Source organism: Phasianus colchicus, chromosome 18 (assembly GCF_987193195.1).
Source record: "Phasianus colchicus chromosome 18, bPhaCol1.hap1.1, whole genome shotgun sequence".
Classification (NCBI taxonomy): domain Eukaryota; kingdom Metazoa; phylum Chordata; class Aves; order Galliformes; family Phasianidae; genus Phasianus; species Phasianus colchicus.
In genome coordinates this window covers 5,603,664-5,630,388 of record NC_143453.1, presented here as the reverse complement: position 1 = coordinate 5,630,388, position 26,725 = coordinate 5,603,664, and the positions used below count along the sequence as shown (strand labels likewise).

The following is a 26,725-nucleotide window of genomic DNA, read 5'->3' as shown; positions in this document are numbered from 1 at the left end:
TTAGCTCCTTCCTAATTGTGGCTCCAGCAGTCTCAGTGCCTGTTTGGTGTCCCTGCTCCCAGCTGGCAGGTCTTGCTGTTAAGGAGGAGGAAGTTAGATGCTAAAGGTTACAAAGGAAGGGAGGGCAAAGGTGTAGAGACAGAAGAAAGAGAGGAGGATTGAGACCGCAGTGCACCAAAGCGTGCTGTAGAAAAGATGGGGGTAAGTGCTCTGCTGTGGGAAATGGGGAAGGAGGTGCAATGAAGCTTGATGCTTCAGGGTGGTAGTCCATAACTACCAGCACAGTTCTTGGACTTCTGTGTAGAATGAAGGCTGTGTGAGAGGGTCACACAAGTCTCTGAAGCCTCAAATCGCATGGCAGCTGGCACACACCTGCTGGAAGGCATCCTCGTTTCTGTTTGGAACCTGCATGTTTCCTGTAGCAAGGGAACTTATTTGTGGCTTAATTTCAGACAAACATAATCTATTGTCCTGAACTAAGACTGCTTTGAGGCCTGAGCCATCACGGTGCAAATGGATGCAACAAAAGGAGAAGTTATGTTGAACAGATAAGCTGCAGCCAAGTCCCTACCCCAGATCATGAAATCACTGGTTCCACTGCAGCTAAAATCAGCGTTGTGCTGCTCTCATCGTGTCGACAGAGGGCATAATGTGATCAAAGACATTTATTAACACATAGAAGAAAATGGCTTGGATGTGATCACTGGTGGATGCTGATCTCCATGCATGCACATACACATGTAGGACACGTATATATGCTATTGTTGAAATAGTTTGCCTCTATATGCCATGTGTTCTCCATGCAGTGACACAAAAAAAATTCCATTCTCCTTTGGTTGCTTCCATCTCACCAAGGTTTCCACCTGGTAACCCTTTGGATTGGGGTTCTTCCCCCTCTCATCTAGGCCTGTTCCAGTGCACTGTAACTCAGTCACCTCAGAATTCAGCCAGGAGAAGAGCATCACTTCTTAATGAGATTGTATCCAATGCTAATGCTTGGTGTTTCTGAGCAAGGTCTCATTTTGGCAGCAGCAATTTGGAGGTGTGTGTCTGCTGAATTCTAAGACAGACAGTCGGTAGTATTGGCTGTTTATGTTTTGCACAGTTGTTTGTGCAGAACACAGTGCTCGGTTTTGGTGGGTTCCTCGTGTGGTGAAGGTGTCTTTTGAAGCTGGCTGTGTTCTTACAGCTGGAGCCAGCCTGCCCAGGTCTTTGTCTGGGATACAATAGAGCCCGAAACCAGATCTTTGATGGGAAAGGGAAGCCCTGCGCTTCTGCATGATATGAAAGGATCTCATTCAGAGTAAAGAATACATTTCTCTCATGGGAATGAAGCCGTTGCTTAGAAAAAAATAAAAAATAAGGCATATGTTTCCAGAATAAACAAGTTTAAAAGGAGTCTCGTAGACTGGATGGCAAGAAAGGAGAGCACAGTAATCCCCTCTTGTGTAAGAAGAGACCCGTGCCTGTGTGACAGTGGTGTTCCTAACAGAAAATGAGAGTTTTCTTGGGCTTCTCCCTCTGCTATGCAATGCTTCTACGCTTCAGCAACACAAACTGTGCTCCTCCCGCAGCAATTTACTGTATTTAATTTTTTATAATTGTTACTTACAGCCATTTGCCGAATGCGGGATGACCACATATAGACACAGCACATATTTCAGCGGTGAGTCAAGCAGGATTTGTTCTTTTCTTGTCAGTCTGATTTATTTCATGGGATATCCCCTGGATTTACAGTAAATTGTCTTTCAGACTGAATTTTGGAATGCAAAATTTCATCCTAAAAAAGCACAAGCACTCGGTAAAGCTGAGAGCTGCATTACATGTATGTATTGGGGGAGGTGCTGTAGGAATTGGGCTCCACTTTTCACTCAAGTTAGCAGAATGATAAGTTTACTCAAAAATGTCTAGGATAATATTCAGGTGAAACTCATTACAGTGTATTTCATCAGAGGATTGTGCAATACGTTTCTGTAAGCTATTAAGAACTAGTTGGGCTGGTCGGATTGGGTATTTGTTGGGAGTTACGGTTTTGCAGTAGACCCTTCCATTTGGTAAAACGGTGCACTAGGAAATCTTCAGCAGTCTTTTGCAATGGCTGAGAAGGCTCAGTGAGCAGGAGGTGAAACTGGAACAGCTTGTCATGCTCCCAATGGCAGCCAATGCCTGCTGGTGTGTTGGCCTGGATGCATTCAGGATGCTGCTTCATTTTCCAGTAAAAATCTCACATTTATACCATCTCCAGGGGATCCTGGACTACAGAAATCATAGTTCTGCAGTGCTGTTGGGTTGTCTGGGTAAGCAGCATTATAAAGCCCCAAGTCAGATGATGTTAATGTTTTTAAATGAATAAATAGATGAAGATGTTGGATGTTAGGATGGTCCCAAGAGTATATGCACATGAATTAGCAGAAGTGGATGAACAACCAAATAAAATTACAAGCTAGACACGAGATTCAAAGGAAGAAAGGGCGCTTGAAGCAACTGTTTCATTGCTGCTACCAAACTGAGAGGCTGAGTTACTCTTCTTAGTGCCCTTCTGTCCTATGCACCAATAAATTCTAGTTTTTTTTTCCCATGATTACAATGTATTGAAAATTTATTTTTCTCAGAGTGTAAACTAACATCTTCCTATGAAACGTTAGCAAGATACAAGCATAATATCCTGTATTAAATAATTTCCTATACATATATAAATATATTACTATGACATCACACTTTTTTTTTTTTTTTTAAATTATAGTCTCTATTTTCTCTCCAACTTAACAAATATTAAGACGAAAGTACATACAAAATCATTTAGTCAACAAACTATTATTAAAAGTAGATTTGGAATTGGGAAGGCCACTTCTCCTGCTGGCCACCAGCAGAGCTCCACGTATTCTGTGGACTTCTGTAACCAACGTGCTGCATAGAATGGCTGAGATTGGAGGGGACCTTAGAGATCATCGAGCTCCAACCCCCTGCCGTGGGCTGGCTGCCCCCCACCACATCAGGATGCCCAGGGCCCCACCCCAGCATTGCCTCCATGCACCCACAACTTCTTGCACACAGTTAGGAGGCAGCTTCATAAAATGCAATGCTGGGGTATTAGCACAGTGCTCACTGCTCCTGTTCCTGGTGCACCCTTTGTCCTATGGCTTCTTCTCCATACAGCCGTGGCAGCAGCCAAGAGAGCAAACCACATTTTGGGGGTGCATTAAACAGCACAGCCAGCCTGTCAAAAGAGCTGATTCTCCTGCTGTTTAGCTGTAGTATGGCCTCACCTTGGATACTGTATATGGTTCTGGTCTCTGCAACATAAAAATGATGTTAAGGTCCTTGGAAGTATCTGGGGGAAGGCAATGGTAGCTGGTGTCCCGTGCTTGTTAGTGCTCAAGAAGCACTCAACAACATGCTCTAACTATTGGTCTGCCACAAAGACTCGATGATGTTTGGCAGGTTCCTTCCAACTGAGCTATTTTATTCTCCTGTTCCCTTTTTCCATTTGATCATTCCATCCTATCCTACCCCACACTATGCTATCCCATCCTATCCAACTCTACCCTAACCTCAGGAAGAAAAAGCGATGGTAATTTTAACCACGTAGCCAACCATAGCAGCACAACACAGCAAGGAAGGCACCAGGACAGGGGCTGGAATGTGTGTGAGAGGTGGTTCCTTGTGATGGTTTTGTTGGCAAAGCATTTGAAGCTGTGACCCATGTCATATTTGCAGCCTGTCCAACTGAGGGAACTGCTGGGTAAGAGCTCAAAAGGCCGTTCAGGTAAAGGTCCAAACAAATTCCTGTTCTGCAGTCATTTTCTGTTTGTCGAAGTCAATGCTGCAAACGCTAACGTGGTATTCAGGGCAGCTGTCAGCTGCTGGTGTCACAGAGGCATTTCTGTGTGCTGAATCGTGTGGGATTACAACAGTTGTGCATGTCAGGCTTTTCTTCTTCTCCTAAACCCTTATAGCAAACGTGATAAAGTGCCATTTACATGTGTGCCATTTACATGTGTGCCATTTACGTTGGCCACGTACAACTGTACCACTGAAGCGTGAAGAGATGTAAAAATTATTTTGTCCTTACTTTTGCAGTAGGTAGAAATCAGCCCCTGGGTATTCTTTCAAGTTATTGGCATTAATTACGTGCTATATGAATTTTCTTTTGACTGCATAGGTTAGACTGCTGAAGGATTTTTGGTAAGAAAAGAAGGCAAAGCTTCCTCACGCTGTGCTCACAGCGTAACTCTTTGGGATGTGATTTTATTCTCTGACTCTCTCTGCATTTTCCATTAGTGAACCAGACTAAGCACGGATAGAAAGCAAACTGTTTTGCTACAGGTCTCTGTAAACACTGACTGGTAAGAAGGCATTTTTCGATGTCTTAAGTCTGAAAGAGTCAATGCTTTTTAGTCCAACATGTAAGAGAGAACCAACATACTTTACAATTCTTGCTGTCTTAATCATTGGCAATACTGTGATTAACTTTTCCTGTAACCTTTCCAACAGCTTATGCAAGAAATTACTATCTGCTTCCATGATATTCCACTTTTGATATAAACAATTCCATAACTGCTGGCTTAGTGAAGTTCTGTTTCTGTTAAGCACTTATTGTGCAATTGTTCAGCTGTCTCTGGCACTCATCTGGGCTACATAAATGGAGCTGGAATTAATTCAGTTCAGGCAAAGTCTAGATCTGTGTAGGTTGCTCTGAAAGTAATGCCTCCTATTTATTTCTATACAAACTACAATAGATACAAAGAGCACAATAGCACTATTTGACAGAGGAAATTCTCAGCTATAAAGCACTATTTTTCAACACAGTCACCGCTATTACCTATGCATTCTCACCAGTGATGAGCAAGAGCCTGCATGCTGTGCACATAAAAGCCTGCACCAGCAGAAGTGACCCATTGTTGCTGTGCTGAAACTCACCACCCACCCCTCCCTGTGCTCACATCCACTGCTGGATCTCCAGAAACGTTCAGCAAGCATCTACGAATGTCAATGGGGGCCATTTTTTTTCTGCATGGAAGAATTCATTGAGACATCTTTGCTTTATACACACTTCCACATCAGACGCCGTCCTGTCAGAGTTGCCCCCCTGCTGCCATCTGTCACACAGCGATGGAACGGGATATTGGTGGGAGGTTTCAACCTCTACTGCTGTAGCACCACCACCACCAGCAGCCACGAGTTGCGCCGACGCCACGAAACAGGAGGCATTACTTTCGGAGCAGCAAGGCACGGTGTGGCGCCGTTTGATTTTTAAACGCCCCATTTCTTACAATGAAATCGACGGTCCTCACGAAGGGAGAAGCTTTCCACGCTGATAACAGAAGGGCAAATCCTGAATGTAAACTCTGGGCCGGTTTTCTCTCTTGTCTCCGTTACCTTTGGCAAACACCCTGAGCATGTCTGCGTGCTCACGTGTCTGCTGTCTTACTGAGCAGCAGTACATTGAAACTCATATTTACACCCTCTGTCCTGACCAGATTTACAGAACTTCAATGGCTCTCACTGCATTCACTCCGCCACAGCTGAAGGAGCTGCTCATGAATGCCAACTGTTCCCAACAACTTATCTGACCTGTGCTGTCATTATTTTCTTAATTATCTCACAGGGCTGGACTTGCTGAGGCTGACACACTCGCTGCTGATCCCCAGTGGTGGGATGAGAAGTCAGCACTGTAGGTGAACAGATCTTCTACCAAAGAGAAAAAATAGTTAATGCTGTCTGTTGCAAAGAGAAATTATTCCGCAGATCAAATCCCCGCTGATGTTTCAGTTCTTTGGCAATTAGGGGCATTAGTCTTCAAAATGTAGCTCTGCTTTAATTTCACGAGCAGGGGAATGCTTTCTTCTCGCAGTAATTGACAGCACTGCAGATTTGATGAGCTCCAGATATTTGAAAATTATTGCATCACTTAAATCCATTGCCACCAGTATACAAAAGAGAACAGCAGACAGACAAAGTCACACAGAGGACTTTGGGAATTGACTTTTGGGAAGACAAGTATGAGAGCGGGAGGAAAAAAAAAAAAAGGTTATTCCCAAATCACCTGGTTTTTAAGAAGGTCGGTTCCTGTAAAATAAAAGACACTTCAGTTTCCCACCAGTGGATTGCAATCGTCTTGTTGGCTTCGCAGCTGTTTCTTGAAGATGGATATTGATGTGGATGGCCGATAGAATATACTCCAGATCTCTCCAGCAGCAGTAACCTCACTGGAATCCTCTATTTCATTTGCAGGTGGGATCTGATGGGATCTAGGAAACAAGCATTACCTCCTGATCAGTGCTAAGGTACAAGGGAAGCTGCTATTCTTACTGTGTTAACGTTATTTTTGTACTGGTAATGCTGACAAGTTCCACTAGATGTATGACACTTATTTTCCCCCAGCATATTGCACAGCTGTACCAGGATTTGAAGTGTTGGCAGGTTAGTTTTTGACCAAACGATGGTGTAGAAAGATAGTAATAAAATCAGCTTTTTAATCGGGTAAAAAGTTACACTGTGTGTTATGCCAGAATACAAAGTCCTCCATTTGTGGGGTTTTTGGAATCATTTTCAATATTTAATTAAAAGAAAGTCAATATTAATTAGGGCGGCGAGGCACAGCTCACACAGAGAGGTGGTGCTGCCCCATCCCTGCACACAGCCATGACCAGGGCATGGGGCTGTGAGCACTGCTGGAGCTGTGGGTGTCCCTGTGCACTGCAGGCAATGGGAACAGACGGCCTTTGGGGGTCCCTTCCAACCCAAACCATTCTATGGTTCTATGTATACACACACATTATGTATATATTGTACAGAGGTACTTCGTATACTCCTGAGGATATAAATATGGATCACACAACTTGATTTTGAATCTGACCAATCTGAAGGCATCAGGAGGCAGAGAAATGAAGTGTACCACGAGGGAGGACGGAGCTGATTGTCAGTTCACCAGGGACAGCTCTGCTCTGTACTTACTTCATGGCGACGTGGAGAAATATCTTGGCCAGTATGGCTGTAACGCTTAGGATGAGCAGTGCTGTGAGACTGTATATTGTCCACTCTGGAAAAGAAAAACGGAAGAGGAAAGGAGGAGATGGAAAAGGAAACAGGAAAGAAAGAGAGAAGAATGAAAAAATAAAAAAAAAAAGGAATGGGGAAAAAGGGAAAAAGAAAAGGGAAGAGAGTTATTTCCAATTCAAATGTAAAGATGCCCGTTCCAGACACAGAGCACACCTCAGTGGCACCTCCCCCACTCATTCACCTGCTCCATCTGTGACTACAACCCTCTTTGTAGAACTGCAGCAGCTTTGTGCATTGGGATATCTGAGCTGCATGCAGTATCCAAGCTAATTCGAGACTCTATCAATGCATGCTCTTTTTTTTTTCCAGCACCTTTTGCCACCTCCATGGTCACTGAAGTGCTCTGACTTCCTATTTGATTTCACTACTTCTACAAAGTAAGTAACAAAGCAAACGAATGAATCTCATCCTAACTGGAGATGACATTACCAGGCATGGAGCTGCTGGGATGGCTCGGACTGGTCGTGATGACATAAAGTATCTTTGATGATCGAGCTGCGTTGATGCTGAAATTTGTGTGTTCATTTCTCTTCTCTGAAAGGCTCTGATTGGCTGCAATCTTGTTTTGATGCACGTTGTCCTTCACAGCTGAAAACACAACAGTGTGATTCAACATCAACAACTTCTACACAAATTAGTTGGGCTTTACTTTGTACTTTACAGAGACGTGCTTCTCTCTGGGCCATTTATGGAACTGCAGGCAGCACGTTCTGTCTGATGTCAGACTTGGGCTTCACCCTGAAGGGCTTCTCAGAATTTTTCTTTCCACTGCTGTAGATGAGAGCAGTGGGACCGAAGGGCTGCAGTGTTTCCTCCTGATGACTTTCTAGATAATTGAAGCGCACCGCTGGAAAGAGCTCAGTTGAACCAAAGGTGCTGTTGGACTACTATTTGTTGCTGTTATTACTGTTGTTGTTGGGTTGGGTTTTTTTTTTCCAGCTTTTTTATTTTCCATATAATTTTATTTATCTGTACAGATAGGCAGGTGCATATAGGATTGACTTTTTGAAGATGCAAATGTTGCTGTGGCTGACACACAGCTGACTGGAGGCTTTGGGTGAATCGCATGCTTTAATGACAGACTGAAATGCACAAAGAACAAGGCTGACCTCTTACCTCTGTATCTGATAGCGAATCCCTGGGCTTGGTTGATTTCATCTGAAAAAAAGTACAAAATAACAAAATCCAAGGAGATGTTGAAGGTGTGCGGAGGCCGATTCTTCCCATTAAAACGAGCCAGAACATGGTAGGTATAGCCATCCAGCAATTCCACCATGTCTGTAGCATCTTTGATTTCAAAAAGGACAAAGCTGAAGAGGATTTGAGATGCTCCTGGGACTTGTATGGTCCAGTAACAGACTTTGCCTGTGCCATAAGTGTCAGGAAAATCTGGGGAATAGATCACAGCTGTAGCAGAAGTGTAATTCCCTCCACAGGCACCAATAAGGGCTGTGAAACAAAGAGGAGAGGGAAAAGAAATTAAAAAAGAGAAACCAGTGCAGGCAATACATCCATCACACACAGCTTTCCACTCTGGTGGGCCTTATGCATTAGGGCATTGCTCCTCCAGTGTCTCTCAGCCTCAGGTTATTTCCTTCCACAACACTGGGAGCAATGTATTACATGGCTTTTGGGATACGTTCCTTCTGGCCCCTTGCTCTGACACACAATTACTGCCACAAGAAGAGTTTGGCTTTGTCTCTACACCCTCACATCAGGTATTTATCCACATTAGTAACCCAACCCCAAGCCTTCTCTTCTCAGAGCAAAATAATGTCCTCACGTGAATGATGCTCTAGTTCATTAATAATCTCTGAACGTTTCTTGTGCCTTCTAAACATCCTTTCTCCTTATCTCCAATTACTGATCAACCTTACTGAAGTAACTTGAATAAGTGCCTGTTATGAAGTCTAATGCAAATCTATGAGATTACTTGCTATGACCCGATCCTTTAAGTTCAGTACCAATACGTGCCCAGTGACACTTTACATTCCTTAATGGTTGTTCAGGGTCATAGTGCAGACCTATTCAATGAATCTAGAGAGGAAGTTTAATGCCAGTCAACTGACTTGATACATACATATATATATATATATACACACACATATATATGTCCTTGGAGGCACTCATGGTCAGGGGTCAGGGCTGTGAGCACTGATGGAGCTGTGAGTGTCCCTGTGCACTGCAGGCAATGGGCCCAGATGGCCTTTATAGGTCCCTTCCAACACAAATGATGCATGTATTTATATATATATATATCTCTTGAACATTCAATGGGAAATAGTATATTTCAGACAGAACTATTTGAATCAAAATGATCACTCCCCCATAGAGGTCTTCTCTCTGAAAGCTTAAAGCACTGTAATAGAGTCCGTGGAGAAAGTAAATACACATTTTGAAGTGTTTCAGTTTTCACAGGGCTCTGAGCAAGGCCTCTAATAAATGCAAATTAAAAGCGAGCTGGGGAAATGAGAAAAAGTAGAGCACGTCTGCCAGAAAATAAAGTGAAAACACTCCTCTTTTTTTTTCTGGAGCACGGCCTCGTCATAGCAGCAAACCTCACACCAGTGCTGCACTATAAAAGACCCCACAGAGGGACTGAAAGTGCATGGAAGAAGGAGAATTTAAAGAATGTGAAAGATCCCACCGAGGTACAAAGGCCCACAGAGAATCTGTGTTTGGCACTCACTCCGTGCTAACAGCTGGTGATGTAGTTGAGTAGATTGAATTGTTTGAATAGACTGTATTGCTAGAATTGAAGTTGGACGGTGGGGTGTCGTTTGCTCTTTGCAAATGGCCTGTAGGTGTTGCCACAGTTGGCTGGGCTGTTTGTAACAACTGAAACGCAAGGTGCTCTTCAAGTAGGTAATATTAATTATGAATGCTAATGGTTAGTGCTCTACGAAGTATAGCAGCTCCCCGTATGGAATGGAAATGGAATAAGAGAATCAGAATAGCTTTTTTAGGTTGGAAGGGATCTTAAAGCTCACCCAGCCCCAACCCTTGCTGTGGGCTGGCTGCCCCACACCAGCTCAGGTTGCTCAGGGCTCCAACCAACCTGAGATGCCTCCAGGGATGGGGCACCACAGCAGTCTGGGCAGCCTTCCCATCCCAGTTCTATGCAGAACTGGGAGAGTTCTGTGCTGTGGGTCTGAATGTTACAGCTTTAGGCCATGACAGCAGCACATAAACACATAGGTAAATGTTACAGATGGGTGAAAAAAAAAAAAAAGTTTAGTTTAAAGACACAGAACTCTTCAATGCCTGCCACTGCATCTTTACTGTCCCCATCTCTTCTCCATTCTGAGGCCCACAGGACTCTGCAGGTGGGGAAGAGACAGAAAAAGGATAAGACAGTGTTGCGTGTACAAAGGACTTGGAAATGATGAGCTCAGGAAGCCAGCAGGTAGCAGGAGTGATGGTTCTGGGGGTACAACACAATCTGTAGATTAGAAGTCAGTGACCTTGGGGAAGGGGAATGAGACGAGCAGGTGTTGCTAATCAGCAAAACCAAACAGGTGGTGGGTACTAAAATGACTTCTTTTTTCTGCTCACCAGAAAAGACAGTGCAGGTGCTCGGGGTAACAGCTGGCTGAGCCCTCGGTCATTTCAAAGCAGAAATGCCACAAAGGATGCTTCTACTCATCGTGAATTCAGGAGGCCAAGAGCAGAAGGAATCAGTGGATATAACAGTATGAGCCTGCATGCTAGTGCAATATGGAAAGCAGTATAAAGTTCCATTGGGGGAGAATTTGAAAAAATATAGTATATATTAGTGTATATATAGTATAGTATCTATATTATATGTAGTATAGTATCTATACTATATATAGTGTATACTATATATATATATAGTATATAGTATATAGTATATAGTATATAGTATCGTAGAATCAAGGAACGACTTGAGTTGGTAGAGATCCCCAGTGGCCATCAAGTAGTAGGAAGGAAGATTTCCATGTATAAGAAATTATGAAATCAGTGATGATCAAATAGCAAACTTGACTTGTTTGTACCTTTGCTGTACACCCTTCCCCAGCACAGTTCTTTTCTGTTGCTTTGCATTGTGTGACTGACTAATAAGGAAAAACAGAGTGTTTGTGAGAGCAGAGTTAGCACCATCTCTGGAGAAGTAAGAGACAATCTCTGCAGGCATTGCTTCTTTGAAGAGCTATTTCACATTATTAACGGATGGGAATTTTAAGCTGAAATGGAAAGCAGCTTTATTTTATACCGAATTTAGGTGTTTTTCTGCTCAACAGTTCTCATTGCCTTTAAGCCCTTTCCCCTAATTTGCTCAGCATTTGAGGCCTCTCCTTTGAGAAAAGCTCAGCCTGTTTCAATACTTACTGTCGAAAAGAATGACTCTGCCATCCCCACCACAAGGCTGAGTATGGTCTCCAAAGCAAACACTGTTGCATTCCGTACTGGCTGCCTCCCCGTATCTCCAGTAGTCAGGGTTATTTCCACAGAAACAGGCATAACCTGATTCCATGCCTGCAAACTTTGACAACAAAGATGCATAAGGAAGGGAGGGGTCATGTTTAAAGGTGTAACAGCAGGAGGTTGTGGGAACGAGCAAGCTGGCAGCAGAATGCATGTGCTTTGGAGAAGCTTGATTGGTCTGTGGTCAGAGGTCCCACCACAGACTGAGCTGTTAGGATCCTGCTTAAAACCAGCAAGAAAGCTGGAATAGAGGGCACCTGGAGCACCTAGAGCAGCATCTATGCAGCCCGAGGCAACTCCTCTTCACTCAGTGCAGCCCAAGCATGCCAAAAGGTTGGACGCCCATGGTTTAGTCTCTTAAAACATTTTGTAAATGTATGTCAAAGAAATCACCTTAAATTGTTGACTTCGGCAGGAACTGATGCATGCCTGGATAGTAAGTTTATTGGAGGTCTCACTGGTGCCAGTCAAAGTAGGTGGCTCTCCATGATCCTTGTAACAGCCCAGATTCCCTGGCACTGGCAAGAATAACAGACAACAGTCATAGAAACGTTAAGGTTGGAAAAGGCATCTGTGATCATCATGCCCAACTCCAACCCAGCCCACCATGCCCATCAGCCATGGCACCCAGTGCCACCCCTCCACGTTCACTGAACACCTGCAGGGATGGTGACCCCACCACCTCCCTGGGCAGCCCGTGCCACTGCCTGACCTCTCTTCTAGACACCATCCACTATAACTACTCCCCTGTTACTAAGCAGCTCTCTGTATTCTCCTGTATTGGTTTTACACCGTGAGAAATATTACTCCATGTCATGTTTTCCAAACTTTCCCAGGAATAAATGACAGGAGATGAAAGAGCATCACAGCAATATATACCTGCAATACCCTGCAGCCATCTGTTCCCACTGCCTGCAGTGCACAGGGACACCCACAGCTCCAGCAGTGCTCACAGCCCCGTCCCTGAGCGTGGCTGTGTGCAGGGATGGGGCAGCACCACCTCCCTGGGCACCCTGTGCAGTGCCTCACCACACTTAGTGTAACATCTTCTTTATATTCAGTCTAACTCTCTCCTTTTTTAATTTGAAACCATTTCCCCTTGTCCTACCAATGTTCCAAGGCTCACTGATCACTATGGGTGGTCATAAAGAGAGATTTTTCTCTTCAGTGCATAACTTGTTTTGTTTTCTTTCTGTGCTTTTCATCTAATCACTGGAATTTAGCCATGACTTCTAGAGAAACAGTGTGGAGTGCTTCTGTGCAAAGGGCATAAAATTATCCCTTGTCTAACTGTCTGCTCACACACTCAGAATGAAATAGAAATAGAAAAGAATTATAGAAATAGAAATAAATTGAATAATTCAGTCAGTAGGAACATCCAGAAATCATCATAGTTTTGGTTTACATTTTGCTTTGTTTCCTTTTGTTTTAGCAAACTGAGTGCCTCAGTATTTCTGTCCTTCCATATGCATTCAATAGGAGTGCAATGATATTTTCTCAGCTGAGCCATCTCGTAACAGCAGCCCTGAAAGCAGTTCTGCTTTGGTTTGGGAAGTCCTGCTGGTGAATTTCCTTACACCTCCCCACGTGTGCAATGAAACAGTTCCCTAAATTCACAACTTCTGTTTGTCCCACTCTAACAAAGATGATCTTTTACCCAATCTTTTGGAATAGCTCTCAGTGATCTGCAATTGAGGATGACTACAGTACTAGAAAGAAGAGCAAAGGAAAGAACAAAGTTGGGAAGAATCAAATTCAAGTATGTGTTGGTTTTTTTTTTTTTAATTCTTAGATCATGTTACTTCAAATATTGTTGATAAAATAATTTTCTTTCCTAAGAATGATACACTTTCAACACTAAATGTTTGCATGGATTTATGGCTTGGATATGCCTTGCAGCAGCAAGCTTCTAAGTACAGCGAATTCAAGTTACAGCCTGATTTAACATACCTTTGGAAATTCCCATTTACAACCCCACCCAGCTGGGTACATCTGGACAGATAATTCTCAGAGAGCTCAGTTTTCTGTAAAGCACATTATTTCACTGCCCAGAAAACAACTCCTAGCCACCAGTCTAGCTCCTTTTCCTAGAGGACCTGGGATTTCTAAAACCATATATTAATATATATATCTACTTAATAGCTTTATTGGTGAGACCCATCAGCCATGTCTCCAGAAGATTAGTCCTTCAGTGTTTCCCATGCAAAGAAACCAGACTCAACCTTTGAAAACTTTGTGCATTCTGTAACTAAATAAAGCACAGCAGCTGGGTAAAATCCTAAAGCCAATTAGTCTCCTTAGTGTCCCAGTGAGCTTTCAGCTTACTCACATCTAGCAAACAAAATCCTCCACGTGGTTTGGAATAAGCAGTTGTTCATGGAGAATCACCAGTCTGGCCCAATTCTGAGCAGCAATTTCCAAGCAAATATTTTTTGATATTAAATCAACAAAGTACAGAACCTCATGGCTACGTGCTCCACAGAGAGCTAGGAGTACTTGAGTAGGTCCACATCCAATGATGAAATGACCTGAGACAACACAGGAAATACTGACTACCATACATGCATACATGATTTTGCTGCATCCCTTCTCCCTCTGGCTACTGATGGGCTGATCCTAAACCTGAGACACTGCTGTGTTGCTGGTGGAAGTTAATCAGCAGAGATGGTACAAATGTAATGGTGTTATCTGACTGCTTTGGGCAGCAGGTTGGATCCGATGATGTCCCAAGGACTCTTCCAACCCAGGGTATCCCACAGTCCTGTGTGTATGTATTATACATTTATATGGATAATAAAAATATTTCTTTGACTGATTAATTCCTCTGACCTTCAAAAACTGTTTTTTTTTTTCCCCTTGTATTTGTTTATACCCACACCAGCACACAAGACATTGAGAAAAGGAGAAGGAGGAAAGGAAAGAGCCCTTAGTGGGGCACTACCCATTGGCACCACCCTACTGGGACCACCACCATCCTTTGCACGATGGCAGCCATTCTCATCTACCACTGCTAAAATTCAGCGTGTTTACAAGAGCAGAATGCGTTTCTGAATGAAGCATTCTATGTTAAGTACATGTGAATAAGGCACGATAAAATCACAGACGCTTAATTGTAGCTGCAGTGAATCACTGTATGCAAATCTCTCCAGGGAACAGAGAAGTTTCATGTTGTTGGTGTTACACTGGCGTATGTATTGTTTGTAGCTAAGTTATACATGTTTTTTCTAATAGCAGACATAATTATGGAAACGTTGCTTACAGGACACAAATTTTTAACTCCCCAAAACATTGCAATGAGTGTTCTTTACAAAATTGCTTTCTTACTCCACCACAAAACTCAGTTTAGCATGAGGCAATTCACAGGTTTGTTAGTTTTGATGGGGCTGAGGTTTATCACTGTGCTTACTGAAAACAGACATACAGTAAGGAATAAGTTTTTTTTTTAAATTACACAACGTCATAAACCATGAAGTTTGCATTAAGGCTTGGATGGACTTGCAGTGTACGTTTTGTTGCTATAATTCCTTTTTCTAGTATCCAATTTCAGCGCAATGCTCGAAGCAGCTGCTACTGGTCAAAAGGGTATTTTGTAAATATAAATCTGGATTATCTGTGCAAGTAAGCGTCCAAATATAAATCCTCATCCCCCCATCACAGAGAAAGTGAGTGAGATTTGTTTTACAAGGATTCTTTGCATAGGACAAATGGAGAGAATTTGCCTTGCTGGTGACATATCCAGAGACTTCACTTGAAATCTGTCATCTTTAAAGAAAATGCAAACTCTTTAATTTGGGACCCAGACAAATTTATTAATTATGGGAGGCCTTCTGAAAGGTCCTCCCTTAAATCAGAAGTATGCTGACATCGGGACAACTGCTCTGATATTTAACAATGTATGCAGAGGCAATCTCTTGGACATAGAGAGTACTTGCACAGAAGTTAGGAGAAAAATATATCAGTGATCAGACCTAATAAAATGTTCAGTTATGCGTGTTAATATTGAGTCATATGTTTAAAATGTGATTCTTCAGAATTTATCCTGGAGCATCCAGGAATGAAAATTTGGGAACGTATTGACACCAAGCATGAAAGAAGAAACGCATTTTGGATAAGGTAAGCAGTATCATACACTGGTTATATCAGATGCTGGAAGGAATGTTCAGATGAATAACTTGAGAGCAATCTGAATTATTCATCTTTTCCCTGTGTCCACTTCTACTGCCCCTATTTCTTCCTAGCAGTTCCATAGGTGTGTGCTACTCACATCAAGCTAGCGCTACCCATTTAACAAATGAACTGCAAGTGATGGAGACATATACATCTTTTTGAAAACCTAATTAATCATTTCCTATCCGTTTTTCTCCTCTAGACTGTACTAAACTAACAGTGTATTTCATCAGATTAAAAAAAACTAGAAGTACTCCATATGTTTTGAGTGCTTCCCCATCTTCTATTTTAATGTAAATAACGTAAGCCAGTAATTCTGAGAGATGAAGAGAGCAGCAATGGAGGAAACAACTACACAGCAACCTTGTCATTAACTCCAGAGATCCGTTTCAAATATTGCTTAGTCTGCAAATGAAAATAAGCTGATTGGCCTTGTCCTAGTTTCAGTTGGAAAATCGCTACCCACTGCTGTATTACTGCCAACCTCCGCTCAGCAGAGACGCAGGCCTGAACTAATTACATGGTTCTCTTACTTCGGCAGGATGGAATCTCACAATATTTCCAATATATTCCATCCTCGTGCTCTGCAATGTAGCACCATGGGCTGACATCTCCATCAGGGTTCCTGGGGGAAAAAAAAGAAGAGAGAGCGAGGGAGTGAAAAATCAGTGATCTTTAAATACCACGTAAAAATAAATCTTACTGAACCTGAGTTTCACACTATTTTTGTTCTAACATTTAACCCATTGCAATTACATGCCAAGAAAACAATAGAAGTGGGCAGGATGTTCAAATCACTGTAGTTATAACACACCAGAAGCTTGCTGTGATGCCTCAAACATAACTTCTCTATTATTCTACAAATGGTTCTTGTGTGCTGAGCCAAAGACTCAGGGTTTTGATCGCAGGATAAAACAGGACCTGTAGATACTCATGGTTCTGACATGCTTCTGATTTGTGCCAAGTGCTTAAAGCTGCATCGAGGCAACGTTGGTAGCAATGAGATGGTCCTTACCTGCAGTAGTTGTGCTCACCGAGCCCTCCTTCCCCATTGGGATATTTCAAAGTATTGTAAGGGTGCTCAAAGGTCTCATTCCAAAAGAGACAAGGCTTCCCTGCGTGCTGGGAGGTCTGGTTCTGAGTGCCACGGTAATCAGCCCCATTTGCTGTATAACATTCTGGGAAGAAATGGAAATGGAAAGAGAGAGAAAATATGTAGATTTGGTGTTTACTTGTTCTTCCCTTGCCCTCTCTCCCATCCCCAAGACTCCAGTTTCCTCTCACTAACAGACTTCCTCCACTGTATAGGCAACTGAGGATGCTGTTTGCACTCTAAATTTTCTCATAGGGCTGAACTCCTATTATTGGGGTTATGATTTCACTACTTAAAGAGGGGAGATTTAAACAGGATATAAGGAAGAAGTTTTTACACTGAGGATAATGAGGCACTGCACAGGGTGCCCAGAGAGGTGGTGCTGCCCCATCCCTGCACACAGGGGGACGGGGCTGTGAGCACTGCTGGAGCTGTGGGTGTCCCTGTGCACTGCAGGCAGTGGGAACAGATGGCCTCTGGGGGTCCTTTCCAACTCAAATCATTCTATGGTTCTATGATTTTTACTCAGTTCTTTATAAGACACCTTGGTTAGGACTGAAGTGTGATTAAAACAATCAAGTACATACTCTGAATGAAAAAAAAAAAATCACACCATTTACTGCTTTCTCTGTGTTTCACTAGTTAGGTTGAATTTGTAAGTTGCTGATCTTCCAAACAAGACAGTACACGACGTTATCAGTCTGCTACTTATCAGCACTCTGCCCAGATCTCATTCCAAATTAACTATGTTTGTGAACATCCCTACCTCACAAAATGAAAGATTTTGTAGGTGTGAATCTTGCAAACATTTATACCCTGATTTTAAAAGTTCTTTAAAAGATGCCTTATGAAGGTGACTGATCACTAGAATAGGTCTACCGGAGAGGTGATGGATTCTCTCTCCTTGCAGATATTCAGTACACATCTGAGTATGCTCCTGAGCAAGCTGCTTCAGGTGACCCTGCCTGAGGTGAGGGGATGAACAAGATGACCTCCAGAGATCCCTTCCAACATCAGTCATTGTGTGGTTCTCACAGAATCATCACAGAAGGGTTTGAGTTGGAAGGGACCTTTAAAGCTCATCTATAGTCCAACTCCTCTACAATGAAGAGGGACATCTACTCTGATCCAATCTTCCAGAAACAATCACCATAAAGAATCATAGAATGGCCTGGGTTGAAAAGGACCACAATGCTCATCTAGTTTCAACCCCCTGCTGTGTGCAGGGTCACCAACCAGCAGACCAGGCTGCCCAGAGCCACATCCAGCCTGGCCTTGAATGGCTGCAGGGATGGAGCATCCACAGCCTCCTTGGGCAACCTGTTCCAGAAAGAACATAAAGAAGTCAATTTTATTTGATAACACTTATCATCCATGAATTTATTAAAAAATAGTATTAAAATGCAACACTCTGTGATATAATTAAACTGTTATCCTGTTTTACGTGGCCATCAGCATGGCCCTGCGCTGGTAGCGTTCCTGGGGGAAGTCACAAACGTCTGTCCTTAGCTGCAGGCTGGGCAGCATTCCATATAATCTGACAGCATTCTCTCTTTTTATCTGATAGCATTCATTCTCATGGAACAGCTGCAGAGATATTCTACTCCAGTGCCCTGAAGGAAAGGGAGAGCACAGCACCTGGCCCTGGCGCGGCGCTCCTGACGAGAAACTTATCTGATTGAGCAAAAAACAAGCTTCAGATTAACACTTCTCCTCGCTTTAATTAACCCGGCCTCGTTAGCAGGGCGGGTGGGCTATGTGCATTTCCTTGAAAACGCAGATCTGAATTTCCAGTATTTGAGTCACCACAAACATTTGTGTAAACATACAAAAAAAGACACTGAGTCACCGGCGGTGCCACTGTCCTTCAGCGCTTCTCCTGCTTTGAAATGGACACCACAGCTTTCCTGTGGCAGCAAAATAAATAGCAGAATTTGATGGAAAGGGGAGGAAAACATAAACTGGATGGACACACTAACGTATGGTATAACAAAGCAGTTGTGAGGAGGGACAAACATGGCCATAAACTGATGAAAGCTGCTTTCATCAGTTTAGTGCTACGACTCTTCTTGCTTTTCAGTTCCAAACTCGAAGCAATGTGTACGAACATCTCCCCAGCAATGTAAGGAATGCTACAGTACCTGAACACAATCTGGCACACAGACTGAACAGAAGTTAACATCAGCCCTTGCAGGATCTGCTAAGACTGGCCCGTGCTTTAACTTGCAGCAGCAACCGCCTTTCGTTTTCATCTTCAGCCTTTTTTCTTTTTTAGTACTTTGAGGACGTGGTGTGGAAGGAAGAGCCGGATCTCTCTTTGTTCCTCTTAGCTACAGCAATCTGCTCTCAAGGTAATAGATGGCTGCAACAATACCTGCGTTGTTCCTGTGCAGGGCTGAGGGGTTCTTTTCACTCAGGTGGTGAGGCACTGGAACAGGTTGCCCAAGGAGGCTGTGGATGCCCCATCCCTGCAGGCATCCAAGGCCAGGCTGGATGTGGCTCTGGGCAGCCTGGTCTGCTGGTTGGCGACCTGCACATAGCAGGGGGTTGGAACTGGGTGATCATTGTGGTGCTTTTCATCCCAGGCCATTCTATGATTCTATTTAGGGGGAAATGTGTCACCTGGGTTATGGGGAAGTTCCTCTGCTTCATTAGTTTTTTTAGGGGAGGAAGTGAGATACCACGAAAAAACACTGAATATCCCAGAAGAAAAGAAACAACAAAGCTTTATTTGAAATTATGAAATATAGCAGCTGTGAACAAACAAAATCAAATGAAATACTTTTTGTTTGTTTTTTTTTTAGAGGCGATCTAGTTGGAAATTTTCATTTGGATAATGGCTAATAGTGCTCAGTGATCAATAATGGTTACTTTGCCACAGCACTGAAGTACAAACGTTTCATGTAAGCACCGTCATTCAATAAAAAGAACCTCAGCCCTACTTTCTTCTACCTTGAGATCTACTGCGTTACACTTTGTAGGGTTCCCCATAAAATTCCCAGCACTGCAGGACCCTCACACACTCAGCACCTCTGTCTTTGTTCACCATGACTTCCTTCTACCAACCACCTACTGACTGCTGCATCCACTGCTTTGGGGAAAGCCTGCAAACAGCAGTAATCACAGTCAGAACCATGGCAGTAAAATAACTCTTCCTGTAAGTGATTGCTGAGTTTAGAGAAGTACCTACTGAGGGGAAAATACCAGAAAGCAAAAAGCAGAAAACAAACTGGGATGGTTGTCCACTGTGAGCGAGCGTTCTGTGTGAGATACAGGTTCACAATTAGTTTTATTAGAGCCAGATCAACATTTGGAAGATCAAACAGCAGCTGTAGTAGAAATTTTTTCCATCTGTTTCGGTTTCTTCTTCAATGTAGGGACCTTACAATGATCATTTCTGCCTTTGTTACTGTGAAACTGTATGGCTGCCTGCACTCCACATGGGCACCACTGAAGGATCATTTGAAAAATTAAGGTAGTGCAAAATGTAACAGTCTAACTGCTATCCTGAATGAAGCATTGATGATATAACACTGAAGTTACAGAGTCTGCACTGGCTTCCAGTGATTTTCTAACATGGACATCCATGCGTTGGTCTGCAGCTCTGAAGTCCTCGATGGCAAGTCCAGTTATCTGAGAAATACTCATTCTGTGCCAAATGATGAGTGATGGAAACAATACAAACATCTTTATTTCCTCTGCAGTCTCCTCTGCACAAATGAGAGGAAAAGCAAAGAAAACAGCTATAGTCAAACATCCTTCCTCTCCAAGGCCATGGATGGGGCCCTGGGAGGTCTGAGCTGATGGGGGCAGCCAGCCCACAGCAGGGGTTGGTCCCCTCCAATCTAAGCCATCCTGTGACTCTCTGATCTGATTTCAAGCCCTCTGAGCTTTCCTCAAAGTCCATCATTGCTCAGAGACGCACTCAATGACGCTACCAATTGGAGACTGAAGAGATGGAGATTCAGGATGGTTTAAGAATGCTCCTGTACGACTGGGGTGCATACATAGCTTTGTGGGACATTGAAAATTCAGAGTCCACTGAAAAAAATAATAGGCAAGTTACTTGTCTATTTGTTTGCTCTGGGTAGGGATAGCAGGAGAGATCCTACCAGCAACATCCCCGTGAGAAGCAGCGTTTTCTTTTAAGGATATTCAGATAAAAGAATAAACAAAGATAAATGAAAACTGCTGCCATTGAAATACGAGGTTTCTCTGCAGAAGTGTAACAACCGAGACTTTAAACGTTCTGCAAGGCTGGAGCAATTAGGAAAGGTTCCTAAAATGTACGTGGATAAGTGTGGGCCGAGTCCAACAAGGGCTGTGTCTCAGCTGCCTGATGCATGCATTCTAACATTGCTTTAAGAAGCGATTCAGGTGATTTCCATTCTACCAGAACCACTCTCCTTGCTCTTGCTGCAGCCTGCAATCGCAGCACTCCTCCTTAAACGCAAGCACTGTATCTAGGTGCAGATGGCAACAGTTACAGGCACTAACCAGATGCTGCAGTCTCTAATTTGATTGAAAGGGTATAATTAGACAGCAGAAACACTTCAATGAGAGAGTAAGGCACAGAGGAAAGGACAGAAACCACTTAACCGATGCCAAGACACCCCAGCAGCGATGGAGGCCCACGGATGGAAGGGGCACAGCACCCAATTACCTTCCTCAGATGAGAGCGTTTCTGTTTCCCTATGGATACACGAATAGAGAGATTCTATTATCATAGGTTGCCACAATTCTGCATGTGGGAACGCTGATTAAAACCAGAAGAAGCTTCAGAAGATCAAAGAGACAAATATGGCTTCTGTGGTCATTATTAAAAATATTTTTAGTAGCGCAATGGCTTTCTTTGAAGATGCAGTTTTATTGATTGAACCAAATGTTCATTTGCATATTTTCATAGGATTGGTCAGGAAAAAAACCTTATTCCATAATACGTTATGATGGAAAATAGATTATTTTGGGGAGGATAAGGCCAGTGAAAGCCTGCTGTGATGCCACGAGGACACTGAAGCAGAAGGTTCCCCCAACGCAGTATGGAGACGTTCTGTATGCCGTTTAAAAATCTCTCATCCTACACAGGCACACACACATCATCTTTTGAGGTCCTCAGCTGCTCCGAAACGGTCATATTTAGTGTTGGTTCAGAGCAGAGAGTGGTCACAATGAAATTGGGTCAAACCTCATCTTCAGCATCCATCAGCACAGCCTGGGAGAGGACAGAGGTACGGTTCCACCACCACACTTGTCCCGAGCTTCTTTATCACTGGAACTAAGAATGCATGATGTAGCCCCAGAGGAATTTCTGCTCCTTAATACACCCATTTGTTTTCTTTGTGAAGTTTTAAATCTGTTGTTCCACTGTCAAGTGTGGCAGACCGAATCCCTCCGGAAATTTTACCAGCGTGGGCCTCAGCCACTGTGCAGATGGAGGGAGTGCTCAATTGCACAACCGCTGTGGTGTGATATGACAAAATGAGCAGCTGGCAGCGTGTAATCCCGGCCTCCTTCCCACTCCGTTGGCTCCACCCTACCAAAATCCATTCATAACTCTGGATTTTGAGTTAGGCTGTGTGCATGTACTAGCACGATCCCCCGAAGCGCCTAGGGTGACTATCTCAGCCTGCTTAGAACTGCTTGCTGGATGATTTGCATGATGGCTGCTCAAGGAACACAAAGCAGAGCTGCTTTACACAAAGGTTTGGGGTGAAACAACAGCTTAAAGGAAGGAAACCACAGCACAGAGATCCGCTACTGCTGAACAGAAAGATAACAGAGAAAGGAAGAGGGGAAATCAAACACATTTCTGAGTGGGAAATTAAATGAAGGCTATAAGTAGAGAAACTAAGCATGACAGCCTATTGCACCGAGTGTATAAAACAAGATTTCTTCAATGAAACTGACATTTCTCAGAGACTTTTCAGTTTCTTTGTCTTTGTAACACAAAAAGCACCAAATTCAGAAAATCTTTTAATCATAGGCAACACATTCACCACTCCACCCCCCCCTCAATTACTGAGAAATATGGTATGACTGAGCTTTGAGTACTGAGCTTTGAGTACAGTGACTGAATTAATACAAACTGGAAGGTAGGTGGCTGTGCTTCCTGGATCCATTACCTTTGCTACACATTCACTCATTGTAATATTGTGGTTTTTTCCCCACAGCTGCTTGTGCTCTGCCACCTTTAGTGGCTGTGGGTGTATGCAGTCAGAGCACGGATGTGCACAGAGGTCTCTACGCTGCCTATAAACCAAACACCCCTACAAGGATGTATCCTCTATGTGCTCACGTCCAGCTGCTGTGAAACTTGGCTGCTTACACAGTGTGTTCTGTCCACAGTTGTGTTCGGAAAAAAGATGACACTCTTCAACTTCAATAGAGAAAGGATTACCAACTGTGCAACAAACACTGCCTGATGGTACCAGGACCGGTAATCAGACATGGTAGGATTGATAGGATGTGGGGAAATGGTTTCAAACAAAAAGAGGGGTATAAGGAAGAAGTTTTGACACCGAGGGCAGTGAGGCACTGCACAGGGTGCCCAGAGAGGTGGTGCTGCCCCATCCCTGCACACAGCCATGACCAGGGGACGGGGCTGTGAGCACTGCTGGAGCTGTGGGTGTCCCTGTGCGCTGCAGGCAGTGGGAACAGATGGCCTCTGGGGGTCCTTTCCAACTCCAACCATTCTGTGATTCTAAGTGTACCTTACAAAACGTGAAGATGAGCAAGTGTCTATTCACAGCTAGAGGAAGCAGTGCAAATTCTGTATTAAGCAGAATAAGGGAAATTCAGCTACTCAGAGCACATCCAGGAGGACCGCGCATCTGACGGCTGTGACACTCGGACCGTCCGGATCAGCCGCTCCGGACCTGGCACCGCGCACCGAACTGGCGATAAGGAAGGGATGTTATCGCAAACCCGATCACAAAATCCCAGAACGACTTCGGCTAGAGGGGACCTTAAAGATCACCGAGCTGCAGCGCGCTGCCCCGGGCTGGCTGTTAGCAGCAGAGCGAGGTGCTGCCGGACGGCAGAGCTCCGTGCCAGCCGCGGCTCCGCACGGCTCGGGGACGGACCGCAGCTCTGCCGCCGCTCAGCCCTGCAGAAGATCTGCGAGCGGCTCCGTCCGCTCAGCCCGGCTCCCCCCCGCGTCCCCGCCGGCTGTCACTCACTCACTCGCTCGCTCGCTCACTCACCGGACAGAACGGGCTCTCGGCAGCAGCTCAGCGCCAGTCCCGAAAAGGCCACGACGGCGGCGAGAGGGGGCGGCTCCATGGGCCGGGGCCGCCGGGCCGCACCGCGTTCCGGAGCGGAGGTGGTCGCGGGCGGCCGGGAGGAGCGCGAAGTGCGGGAAGCGGAGGCCCTACAGCATGTGTCCTGTAAGTGCGCCCCAGCGAGGTGCCGAGTGGCAGATGAGGGATCCTATTACCAGCCATGTGACAGGAAAGGATAGAAACCAACATCCCAACCTGCTGCTCCCCGCTGCGGCGCGGAACCGCGGCGCGGCCGCTTTTACGTTTGACACCGACGGGTTCGGGCCGTGCCGCCCGCAGAGGGGCTCTGCGGATCGATCCTCGCGGCCGGGACCGCCTCTCGACCGGCGAGGCAGCGGCGGGCGAACCCCGCACGGCTCCGTCGGCGCCCCGCCGGCCGCGCCGAGCTCTCGGCATCCCCCCGCGTCCTTCTGCCTTCCCCGCAGCCCCGCAGCCCCGCGGCCGTGCCAGCCTGGCGGCCCCGAGGGCTGTCTGCCAGCGCGCAGATGCGGCGCATCTTTTCTTCCCTTAGGGGAGGGCGGGGAGAAGACCGCCGTAATCTTTGCGCTATGGCTCTTTACAGCCCTGCACGGGCCGGAGGGTGTGCGGGGCGATGTAGGGACTCAGCCGGATGCATACGGCCTCAAATATACAAATACGGCCGTAGGCACACGGAGATGAGCACGCGGACTCCTGCAGTGCATAGACAAGTGCAAAGGAGGGCCACTAAACTGAGGCATGGGATGGAACACCTCCCCTCCGAGGACGGGCTGAGAGAGTCAGTGTGCAAAGGGGCTGTAAGAAAGAAAGGACAGACCTTTCAGCAGGTTCTGTGTAATAGGACAAGGGGAAATGGTCTCTAAATAGAACGGGGGAGATTTGGATAGGTCAGGGGACGGGGCTGTGAGCACTGATGGAGCTGTGGGTGTCTCTGTGCACTGCAGGCAATGGGAACAAACAGCCTTTGGGGGTCCCTTCCAGCTCCAACAATTGTGAGTCTATGTTACATAGCATACATAGAGACAAATACACAGCTACTGACAGACCACAGAACTGAGGGGGAGAGCTCGTTGTCTCTATTTGAAAATGGTGAATGCAAATTCAGGTGGCTTTCCTTTTCTTCTTTTTCTATCTCCAAGTGGGCAGAAAAGCTATTTATTTCTCAAGGTCATACATAATGAAGCCATAGTCTGGACCTCTGCAGAGGTTTCTTCGCTGACTTGTGAGACATTTTAGCAGTGCCAGCACTTTTTTGCTACAAAGAAAATAACAGAAAGCAAACACCAACAGCAAAAAAGAACCAAGCAAACAAACAGAAAGCAATCAGGGAAAAGTTAGACTTGTTTTGTCTAACACAAATCATAGAATGACAGAATGGCTGAGCTTGGAGGAGAGCTCAGAGATCCCCCAGCCCTGCCGTGTGCTGGCTGCCCCCAGCTCAGGCTGCCCAGGGCCCATCCATGGCCTCGGGCACCTCCAGGGATGGGGCAGCACAGCTCTGGGCAGCACTGCCAGGGCCTCACTGCCCTCTGAGTGAGGAATTGCATCCTCACACCCAACCTCAATCTCCCCTCTTTTAGCTTGAAGCCCTTGTCATTACATTCTTGTCCTTACGGCTTCTTCATACTTTTGCTGCATAATGACACCTTTAAACATCTACAGAGGAAGGAGAGACCCATTTTACTACTCTGAACGTGTCAGCCACAAAACACAGTTTCAGTGCTTTGTTACGGTGTTACATCAATACACACTGTATGCCTTATTCTTAGTATGCAGAAAGCTCTCATTGTACATAACCATAAGGTGAAAAACGTGCTGAAATCTCTTCTGGCTGTTGTGAGATATATTAAAAGCAGGAGAAAAAAGAAGATACTTAAACAATGGATTCATATATACCACGTCACCTAATATATACTCAAAGGGGCAGTTTTGCCAATTTATTGTGCCTCCAGCCTGCAACCCAAAAGGTTTGGGAAGCCAGTTGTGCATTGTGAAACCCTTGTTGACAGTGAAAGAATTACTAAGTTTTGCAGCTCTTTGGTTCTACTTTTCTAAGGTCTTTCATTCGTAAACTGGAGGGAAATCATGGCTGTGTCAACAGGCGAGAACAAAATGTACAGATTTTACATTCTGCTGGGACAGCACACACTGAAAGGAACCTCTCAGACCGTGTATTAGAAGTATAAAATGATTCATTACTTATTAGCTACTGTTGTTATTGCCATCGCTGTTATTTGTGAACAGCGGCCACAAACCACAAGCAGAAAATTGCATAATGCAAATGGGTGATCTTGAATACAGTAAATCGAAATACAAATGAGTACAGAAAGAAAAAAAAATAACTTCTTAGGACAAAAAAAGAGCTCTGAAAAAAAAGACCAAGGAATGACTATGAGCAACAAACTGGCTGAAAGCAAATTGTGCAACTGACACATATACCAACTGTGTGCATGAGTGGTTGGTGAAGGAAGCAGAGTGTGGAGTGAGCAAAGAAGGTTTTGCCAAGGAGTGCTGGAAGACCAAACTTTGGGAGATACATTAAATTGATTGTGTGAATTTCATTATTAACATGGTGTTCATTGTTTGTAAGTATTCCGTGTGCCACTGACACTAAGGACCAGGATGGCAGGTAAGATGTCTTTCACATTGCTGTCACCACAGCTGAAATGCACCACCCACCCCTCACTGTGCTCACATC

The 26,725-nt window shown here is 44.6% G+C and overlaps 1 protein-coding gene across 1 annotated transcript; it reads right to left on the bottom strand.

Annotated features, from left to right (window-relative positions):
• Window positions 1-144: 144 nt before the first annotated feature.
• Window positions 145-24,185, bottom strand: KREMEN1 (kringle containing transmembrane protein 1). The gene is made up of 9 exons (XM_031592383.2): window positions 23,971-24,185; window positions 16,691-16,853; window positions 16,209-16,300; window positions 11,902-12,026; window positions 11,413-11,566; window positions 8,179-8,511; window positions 7,492-7,650; window positions 6,958-7,042; window positions 145-6,251 (listed from the first exon to the last, which is right to left on the bottom strand). The coding sequence occupies exons 1-9, from the start codon at window positions 24,047-24,049 to the stop codon at window positions 6,089-6,091; spliced, it is 1,353 nt and encodes a 450-aa protein (XP_031448243.2). The 5' UTR covers window positions 24,050-24,185; the 3' UTR covers window positions 145-6,088.
• Between the last annotated feature and the right edge of the window lie 2,540 nt (window positions 24,186-26,725).

Excerpts from the sequence above, each read along its gene's own strand:
- KREMEN1 (XM_031592383.2), bottom strand. The coding sequence starts at position 24,049 with ATGGAGCCGCCCCCTCTCGCCGCCGTCGTGGCCTTTTCGGGACTGGCG. Across the intron at positions 11,567-11,901 it reads GCCGAAGTCAACAATTTAAG|TTTGCAGGCATGGAATCAGG; the intron begins GTGATTTCTTTG and ends TTGTTGTCAAAG. Across the intron at positions 7,651-8,178 it reads ATTCGCTATCAGATACAGAG|CTGTGAAGGACAACGTGCAT; the intron begins GTAAGAGGTCAG and ends TTGTGTTTTCAG.